Genomic DNA, 10,487 nt, shown 5'->3' on the forward strand with positions numbered 1-10,487 from the left:
CACTCCCAACCATCCACTACTTTACATATAACTTTATTGAGTTATAATTCACATACCACAAAATTCATCAATTTAAAGTATAAATTCAGTGGTTTTTAGTATGTTCACAGTTGTGCAAATATCACCACAGCCAACATTAGAACATCAACCCAGTAAGAAGTCCTGTATCCATTAGTATTCACTCCCCATTTCTTCCCAATCCCACATCCTCAGCCACAGACACTTAACTAGTCTACTTTCTTATTTTACAAGTTTGCCTATTACAGACCTTTCAGATAAATGGGATCGTATAACAAGTGGCCTTTCATGTCTGTCTTCTTTCACTTAGGTTGTTTTCAAGAGCTTCATCCATGTTATATAGCCTGTATCATTACTTCATTTTGTATGGTCAAATAATACTCCATTATATGGATATGCCACATAGTGTTTATCTATCCATCCACTGATGAGCATTTAGGTTATTTCTAGCTTCTAGGTATTATTAATAATGCTCCTGGAAGTATGCATGTTCAACTTTTTGTGTGAACATGTATTTTCATTTCCCTTGGTTGTATGCCTAGAAGTAGAATTGTTGGGTCAAACAAATGACTCAATGTTTACCTTTTTGAACAATTGCAAAACTGTTTTCCACAGTGGGTCCCAATTTCTCCATGTCCTTGCCAACAATTGTTATTACTTGCCTTTTACAGTCTACCCTCCTAATGGATGTGAAGTGGTATCTAACTGTAGTTTTTTTAATTTTATTTATTTATTCATAGAGACACACACAGAGAGAGAGAGAGAGAGAGAGGCAGAGACACAGCCAAAGGGAGAAGCAGGCTCCACGCAGGAAGCCCCATGTGGGACTCGATCCCAGGTCTCCAGGATCACGCCCTGGGCTGAAGGCAGCGCTAAACCACTGAGCTACCCGGGCTGCCCCTAACTGTAGTTTTGATTTGCATTTTGCTAATAACCAATGATCTTTAGCTTCTTTTCTTTTTTTTTTTTTTTAAGATTTTATTTATTCATTCATAGAGACACACAGAGATAGAGATAGAGAGAGAGAGACAGAGACAGAGAGAGAGAGACAGAGACAGAGAGACAGAGAGACAGAGACACAGGCAGAGGGAGAAGCAGGCTCCATGCAGGGAGCCCGACGTGAGACTCGATTCCAGGACTCCAGGATCACACCCCGGGCTGCAGGCGGCGCCAAACCGCAGCGCCTTTAGCTTCTTTTCATGTAGTTGGTGGTCATTCATATGCATACTTTGGAGAAATGTCTATTTAAATATTTTGCCCATATTTTTAATTGCAATATATGTCCTTTTATTTTTGAGTTGTAAGAATTCTTTATATGCTCTGGGTACCAGGGCCTTATAAAATATATTATTTAAAAATATTTTTCAGGATGCATTTCTTTCCTCTACCCATTGCCAAGGCAATAACAAGTTCCCTTACTATCCTATCTGACAGGCATATTACTGTTTATCCTTTTACTGATAATGTAGTGAGTTCTTGGGCAGGGGACCTTCTATTAAACCTCCTATTAATTAATTAATCTCCCATTAGATTCCCTCCCCTTTTTTTTTAAACAAGATTTTACCCATTTATTCATAAGAGACACAGAGACAAAGAGAGGCAGAGACACAGGCAGAGGGAGAAGCAGGCTCCCTGCGGGGAGCCTGATGAGGGACTGGATCCCGGGTCTCCAGGATCACACCCCCGGCCGATGGCGATGCTAAACCGCTAAGCCACCGGGGCTGCCCTCCTTACTTTTTTAAAAAAAGACTTTATTTATTTATTCATGAGACATACACAGACAGAGAGGAGGCAGAGACACAGGCAGAGGGAGAAGCAGGCTCCTCGCAGGGAGCCGATGTGGGACTCGATCCCAGGACCCCGGGATCACACTCCGAGCCGAAGGTAGACACTCAACCGCTGAGCCACGCAGGTGTCCCTAGACTCCCTACTTTGAGCAAGCTCTAGACTTTATCTTCCATCCTGTATACTTCCAATCCTATGTTCTCCCATCAAAATGGAAGCTCTGGGCTTCCAAGATTTTCTAGAAACCCCAGGGATGAAAGCTAACTTTGAAACTCTGTAACTTCCTAGGATTCCCATTAGCATTTCATTTATCGCTTCTGTCAATTCCATACTTGGATACCAAAAAGCGATGCATTAAGAAGCTTTGATTTACTGGGGCACCTGCGTGATTCAGTCAGTTAAGCACCTGACTCTTGAATTCAGCTCAAGTCATGATCTCAGGGTCCTGGGATAAAGCCCTGTAATGGGCTCCATACTCAGCAGGGAGTCGGCTTGAGGATTCTCTCTCTCACGGTCACTCTGCCCCTCCTCCGCCTTCTCTGTCCACAAAATAAATAAACAAGTCTTCTTTTAAAAAGAAATTTTGATTTACTTATGTGGCACTTTAATTGTTTTCATGAGGAAGGTTTTCAGGATAATAAGAAAATATACGTTGTAAAAAATTGAAGTCTGCATTCACTTTTTAATTTTTTTTAATTTTGAAGTAATTAAAGATTCAAGGAATCTTCAAAGATAGTATGGAGTGGTCCTGTGTACCCTTTATCCAGTTTCACCCAGGGGTTACTATAGCACCATATCAAAGCCCAGAGACTGACACTGATGCAATGTATTAGTATAGTCCTGCCAATATTTCACAACCAAACATTTGTGCGCCCACCACCACAATCATGATACAGAATTATTCCATCATTACACAGACTTCCCTTGTGCTACCTCTATCTCTTCATAATCATACTCATCCCTCTCCCTTCACAATTCCTAGCTCCTTGAAAACCACCTGTTTTCTATTTCTATAGTTTTATTTCAAGAAAGTTTATCATGGAATTACACAACATGAGACATTTGGAGATTGGATGTTTTCACTGTGAATAATGCCCTTTAAGTCATTCAAATTATTGCATGTATCCAAGAGTTTCCTCATTTTTATTGCTGAGTAGTAGTCCATGATATGTAAGAAGCACAGTTTAACCATTTCTTTAGTAAAGGACATTTTGGTTGTTTGCAAATTTTTACTGTTACTAATAAAAGTACAGTGATATTCTTGTTTACTTTCAATTTACTTATGTCATTATGTTTGCATTGAGTTCCTTATACATACCATATAGTTAGGTCTATAGTTAAATCTATCTTCCACTGTTTGTCATTTAATTGATGCATTTAGGCCGGTCAGTTTAATGCAATTATGAAAAGGTTAAGGTTTAAGTCTGACACTTATTTTTTAATCAGAAATTATTTTTTAGTTCCATCCACGTTGAAACAAATGGTGGGTATTTGATGCTGAGTGAAGTAAGTAATTGGAGAAGGACAAACATTATATGGTCTCATTCATTTGGGGAATATAAAAATTAGTGAAAGGGAATAAGGGGGAAAAGAGAGAAAATGAGTGGGAAATATCAGTGAGGGTGACAAAACATGAGAGACTCCTAACTCTGGAAAACGAACAAGGGGTAGTGGAAGGGGAGGTGGGCGGAGGGTGAGGGTGACTGGGTGATGGGCACTGACGGGGGCACTTGGCGGGATGAGCACTGGGTATTATGCTATATGTTGGCAAATCGAACTCCAATAAAAAATATATACAAAAAGAGAGATTATTTTTCAGAACAGTTCTAGATTCACAGCAAAACTGAGAGGAAGGTACAAAGATTTCCCATATACTCCCTGCCCCAACACATGGATAATCTTCTGTTTATCAATATCTCCCACCAGAGTGGTACATTTGTTATAATTGATTGATCTGCATTAACACCATCATTATCACCCAAAACTCATAATTTAGATTAGGGTTGACTCTTGGTGTTGTACATTCTATGGGTTTGGACAAATGTATAATCACATGTATCTGACATTATAATATCATACTAGAGTAGTTTCACTGCCCCAAAAACCCTCTGTGCTCTGCCTGTTCATGCTTTCTTCCCACTAACTCCTGGAAATAACCGACCCTTTTACTGTCTCCATAGTTTTACCTTTTCCAAAATGTCATATAATTGGAATCATACAGTATGTAGCCTTTTCATATTGACTTCTTTCACTTAGTGATATGCATTGAAGTTCTTTTCTTTTTTTAATATTTTATTTATTTATTTATTTATTTCACACACACACACACACACACACACACACACACACAGAGGCAGAGACACAGGCAGAGGGAGAAGCAGGCTCTCCACAGAGATCGCAGGATCGTGACCTGAGCCAAAGGCAGATGCTCAACCACTGAGCCACCCAGGTGGCCTGCATTGAAGTCCTTTTTGTGGCTCAATAGCTTATTTATTTTATTATTTATTTGTGAAATTTTGATGTTCCATTGTCTGGATCTACCCCAGTTTTTTTTAATCCATTCACCTACTGAGGTATACCTTGGTTGTGTCCAAGTTTTGGCAATTATTTTTTATTTATTTTTGTATTATAGTCACAGAGAGAGAGAGAGAGAGAGAGAGAGGCAGAGACACAGGCAGAGGGAGAAGCAGGCTCCATGCACCGGGAGCCCGACGTGGGATTCGATCCAGGGTCTCCAGGATCGCGCCCTGGGCCAAAGGCAGGCGCTAAACTGCTGCACCACCCAGGGATCCCCAGTTTTGGCAATTATTAATAAATCTCCTAGAAAGATCCATGTGCAGATATTTGTATGGACACGTTTTCAACTCCTTTGTGTAAACGCTAAAGAATGAAATTGCTGTATTGTATGGTAAGAGCATAGTTTTGTAAGAAACCTCTAACCTGCATTCCAAAGTGGAAGTACTATCTTGCACTCTCACTAGGAATGAATGAGAGTTCCTGTTGCTTCACCTTCTCAACAGCATTTAGTATCGTCAGTGTTTTCGATTATAACTATTCTAATAGGTGTACCGTAGTATGTCCTTGTTTTAATTTGCATTCCTCGGAGGACTTCTACTGTGGAGCATCATTTCATATGTTTATTATCCTTCCATATGTCTTTGCTGATGAGTGCTCTGTTTAGATCTTTAGACCGTTAAATCAGGTTCTTTATTTTCTTAATATTGAATTTTAAGAGTTCTTTGTTTATTTTCGACAGCAGTCTTTTATCAGTCTTTGCAAAGATTTTCTTCCAATCTGTGGCTTGTCTGTCCATTCTCTGGGTGGTGTCTTTTGTAGAGCAAACTATTTTTATTTTAGTGAAGTCCAGTTTATCATTTTTTCATGGATGATGCCCTTGGCATTGTATCTAAGGAATCATCCCCAAGCCTAAGATCATTCAGATTTTCTCCTATATTATCTTCAAGAAGTTCTATATTCTTGTGTTCTGCATTTTGGTCTATGATCCACTTCAAGTTAATTATGGTGAAGGGTGTAATGTCTATGTGTAGATTCATTTTTGCATGTGCATATCCAATTTTCCCATCAAGATTTATTGAAAAGATTGCCTTTCTTCATTACATTGCTTTTGATCCTGTGTCAGAGATCAGTTGACCATATTTATGCAGGGCTCTTTATTCTGTGTCATTTATCTCTTTGTCTATTCTCTCACTAATACTAAACTGCCTTGATTATTGTAGCTCTATAACGTTTTTTAAAGATTTATTTATCTGAGAGAGAGAGCATGGGAGACGAGGGGCAGAGGGAGAGGGAGAAGCAAATCCCCCACTCAGCAGGGAACCCGACACTGGATTCGATTCCAGAACCCTGAGATCATGACCTGAGCCAAAGGCAGATGCTTAACCAGCTGAGCCACCCAGGCGCCCCTGTAGCTCTATAACTTTTGAAGTCAGGTAGTGTCAAACCTCCAAATTTGTGCTTTTCCTTCAATATTGTGTTTCCTTCAATATTCTGGGTGTTTTTTCTTTCCATATGAACTTTATTTATTTATTTTTTCATGTGCTGTCTTGTTTTAAAAATAATAAATTTATTTTTTATTGGTGTTCAATTTGCCAACATACAGAATAACACCCAGTGCTCATCCCGTCAAGTGCCCCCCTCAGTGCCTGTCACCCATTCACCCCCACCCCCTGCCCACCTCCCCTTCCACCACCCCTAGTTCGTTTCCCAGAGTTAGGAGCCTGATTCTCCCTCTGCCTGAGTCTCTGCCTCTCTCTGTGTGTGACTCTTATGAATAAATAAAAAATCTTAAAATGTTTGGTATAATTTACCAGTGAACCCATCTGGGTATGGTGCTTTCTGTTAAGGAAGGATATTAATTGCAATAAATATATCATGTAGTGTGAGATGTGAATGGCAGGGGAACTTGTGCATGTGTGGGAACAGGAGATATATGGGAACTCTGTACTTTCCGTCAATTTTGCTATGAACCTAAACTGCTCTAAAAACTAAAATCTATTTTAAAAAGCAGTTCTTATTTTATCAACATAATCCATATAACTAAATAATCCCAGTGATTAAATATACTCTTTCGCCAAATCTTTTTAAAATTTTTATTTCTTTATTTGACAGAGAGACCACAAGCAGGGGAACATGCAGAGGGAGAGGGAGTAGCAGACTCCCCATGAGCAGGGATCCTGACTTGGGGCTCAGTCCCAGGACCCGAGCTGAAGGCTGACGCTTCACCGACTGAGCCACCCAGGTACCTCTCATCAAATCTTTTTATCATTATTGTCTTGAAAGGTTCTGTTTTTTCCTGCAGAAAATATGATTTTTTATTTGAAAAAAACAGTTTTATTGAGGTATATCTGGCATACAAAACACTGCATAAAATGTAAATTTGGTAAGTTTTGACACTTGTATACATCCAGGAAACCATCATCATAATAAAGATAGTGAACATATCCATCATCCCCAAAGGTCCCTCATAGCTATTTGTCGTTCTTCCTGCACCTCCCTGCACCCCCATCCCTAAGAAACCACTGGCCTGCTTTCTGTCACAATAAATTATTTTGCATTTTAAAAGTTTTCTATACTTACCTTTGAGTGGGATGCTTATGTCACATAGTAACTGTATGTTTAATATTTTTGAGAAAGTGCCAAACTGTTTTGGAAGATGGTTGTGCCATTTCACAATCTTACCAGGGTGTATAATGAGAGTTCAGTGTTCCATATCTCCGCCAACAGTTGGTATGGTCAGTCTTTACAATTTTAGACATTCTGATCGACCTGTAGAGGTATCTTATTGTGGTTCTGATTTGCATTTCCCTAATGACTAATAATGTTGTGCTTCTATATATGAAAATATCTGCCATCTGTATGTTTTTTGGAGAAGCGTCTAAATCTTTTGCCCATTTTTTAATTGGATTGCTTTATTTTCTCTTATTGAGCATTGAAAATTCTTTATTTTGCGATTTTAAAAATTTATTCATGAGACACAGAGAAAGAGAGAGAGGCAGAGACATAAACAGAGGGAGAAGCAGGCTCCATGCAGGGAGCCCGATGTGGGACTGATTCCCAGGTCTCCAGGATCACGCCCTGAGCTGAAGGTGGTGCTAAACCCCTGAGCCACCCGGGCTGCCCGGAATATTCTTTTTTCTTTATATATATAAATTTATTTTTTATTGGTGTTCAATTTACCAACATACAGAATAACACCCAGTGCTCATCCCGTCAAGTGCCCCCCTCAGTGCCCGTCACACATACACCCCCACCCCCCGCCCTCCTCCCCTTCCACCACCCCTAGTTCGTTTCCCAGAGTTAGGAGTCTTTATGTTCTGTCTCCATTTCTGATATTTCCCACACATTTCTTCTCCCTTCCCTTCTATTCCCTTTCACTAATTATATTCCCCAAATGAATGAGACCATATAATGTTTGTCCTTCTCCGATTGACTTACTTCACTCAGCATAATATCCTCCACTTCCATCCACGTTGAAGCAAATGGTGGGTATTTGTCGTTTCTAATGGCTGAGTAATATTCCATTGTATACATAAACCACAGCTTCTTTATCCATTCATCTTTCGATGGACACCGAGGCTCCTTCCACAGTTTCGCTGTTGTGGACATTGCTGCTATAAACATTGGGGTGCAGGTGTCCCAGTGTTTCATTGCATCTGTATCTTTGGGGTAAATCCCCAGCAGTGCAATTGCTGGGTCGTAGGGCAGGTCTATTTTTAACTCTTTGAGGAACCTCCACACAGTTTTCCAGAGTGGATGTACCAGTTCACACTCCCACCAACAGTGTAAGAGGGTTCCCTTTTGTCCGCATCTTCTCCAACATTTGTGGTTTCCTGCCTTGTTAATTTTCCCCATTCTCACTGGTGTGAGGTGGGATCTCATGGTGGTTTTGATGTGTGCGCATTGGTGGGAAAGGAACTGCTCGCCGAAAGAAGAAGGTGGTTCATAGAACAGCTACAGCAGATGATAAAAAACTTCAGTTCTCCTTAAAGAAGTTAGGGGTAAACAATATCTCTGGTATTGAAGAAGTGAATATGTTCACAAACCAAGGAACAGTGATCCATTTTAACAACCCTAAAGTTCAGGCATCGCTGGCAACGAACACTTTCACCATTACAGGCCATGCTGAGACAAAGCAGCTGACAGAAATGCTACCCAGTATCTTAAACCAGCTTGGTGCAGACAGTCTGACTAGTTTAAGACTGGCTGAAGCTCTGCCCAAACAATCCGTGGATGGAAAAGCACCACTTGCTACCGGAGAGGATGATGATGATGAAGTTCCAGATCTTGTGGAGAATTTTGATGAAGCTTCCAAGAATGAAGCAAACTGAATTGAGTCAACTTCTGAAGAAGATAAAACTTGAAGAAGTTACTGGGAACTACTATTTTATATTATGACTGCTTTTTAAAATTTTGTTCATGGATCTGATAAAATCTAGATCTCTAATATTTTTAAGCCCAAGCCCCTTGGACACTGCAGCTCTTTTCAGTTTTTGCTTATACACAATTCATTCTTTGCAGCTAATAACGCTGAAGAAGCCTGGGAATAAAGTTTGAAACAAGGTTAATAAAGTTCTTTGCCTAAGAAAAAAAAATTTTTTTTTGGTTTTCTCTTTGAAAGTTTATTGTTATTAAAAAAAAACCCTATACTTTTTACATTTTACATTCACCTCTCAGAACATTTAATGATACCAGTTAATGATGATATATAAAATCCTTTTCCCTGATGGCAAGTGATGCAGAACATTTTCTCATGTGCATGTTGGCCATGTCCATATCTTTCTCTGTGAGATTTCTGTTCATGTCTTTTGCCCATTTCATGATTGGATTGTTTGTTTCTTTGGTGTTGAGTTTAATAAGTTCTTTATAGATCTTGGAAACTAGCCCTTTATCTGATATGTCGTTTGCAAATATCTTCTCCCATTCTGTAGGTTGTCTTTTAGTTTTGTTGACTGTATCCTTTGCTGTGCAAAAGCTTCTTATCTTGATGAAGTCCCAATAGTTCAGTTTTGCTTTTGTTTCTTTTGCCTTCGTGGATGTATCTTGCAAGAAGTTACTGTGGCCGAGTTCAAAAAGGGTGTTGCCTCGTTCTCCTCTAGGATTTTGATGGAATCTTGTCTCACATTTAGATCTTTCATCCATTTTGAGTTTATCTTTGTGTATGGTGAAAGGGAGTGGTCTAGTTTCATTCTTCTGCATGTGGATGTCCAATTTTCCCAGCACCATTTATTGAAGAGACTGTCTTTCTTCCAATGGATAGTCTTTCCTCCTTTATCGAATATTAGATGACCGTACATTTCAGGGTCCACTTCTGGGTTCTCTATTCTGTTCCATTGATCTATGTGTCTGTTTTTGTGCCAGTACCACACTGTCTTGATGACCACAGCTTTGTAGTACAACCTGAAATCTGGCATTGTGATGCCCCCAGCTATGGTTTTCTTTTTTAACATTCCCCTGGCTATTCGGGGTCTTTTCTGATTCCACACAAATCTTAAAATAATTTGTTCTAACTCTCTGAAGAAAGTCCATGGTATTTTGATAGGGATTTCATTAAACGTGTAAACTGCCCTGGGTAACATTGACATTTTCACAATATTAATTCTTCCAATCCATGAGCATGGAATATTTTTCCATCTCTTTATGTCTTCCTCAATTTCTTTCAGAAGTGTTCTATAGTTTTGAGGGTATAGATCCTTATCTCTTTGGTTAGGTTTATTCCTAGGTATCTTATGCTTTTGGGTGCAATTCTAAATGGGATTGACTCCTTAATTTCTCTTTCTTCAGTCTCATTGTTAGTGTATAGAAATGCCATTGATTTATGGGCATTGATTTTGTATCCTGCCATGCTACCAAATTGCTGTATGAGTTCTAGCAATCTTGGGGTGGAGGCTTTCGGGTTTTCTTAATTTTTTTTTAATTTATGATAGTCACACACACAGAGAGAGAGGCAGAGACATAGGCAGAGGGAGAAGGAGGCTCCATGCACCAGGAGCCCGACGTGGGATTCGATCCCGGGTCTCCAGGATCGCGCACTGGGCCAAAGGCAGGCGCCAAACCACTGCGCCACCCAGGGATCCCTACTTTCGGGTTTTCTATGTAGAGTATCATGTCATCGGAGAAGAGGGAGAGTTTGACTTCTTCTTTGCCAATTTGAATGCCTTTAATGT

General features: G+C 39.7%; 1 protein-coding gene across 1 annotated transcript; it reads left to right on the forward strand.

The window, feature by feature from the left end:
* Positions 1-8,216: 8,216 nt before the first annotated feature.
* On the forward strand, positions 8,217-8,897 carry LOC121482714 (transcription factor BTF3-like; the record flags this gene model as incomplete). The annotated part of the gene is made up of 1 exon (XM_041740521.1): positions 8,217-8,897. A coding segment is annotated over one exon (435 nt), but the record flags the coding sequence as incomplete, so codon positions are not given.
* Positions 8,898-10,487: the final 1,590 nt, after the last annotated feature.

The sequence above is a fragment of the Vulpes lagopus genome, chromosome X, assembly GCF_018345385.1.
Source record: "Vulpes lagopus strain Blue_001 chromosome X, ASM1834538v1, whole genome shotgun sequence".
In the NCBI taxonomy this organism is placed as follows: Eukaryota; Metazoa; Chordata; class Mammalia; order Carnivora; family Canidae; genus Vulpes; species Vulpes lagopus.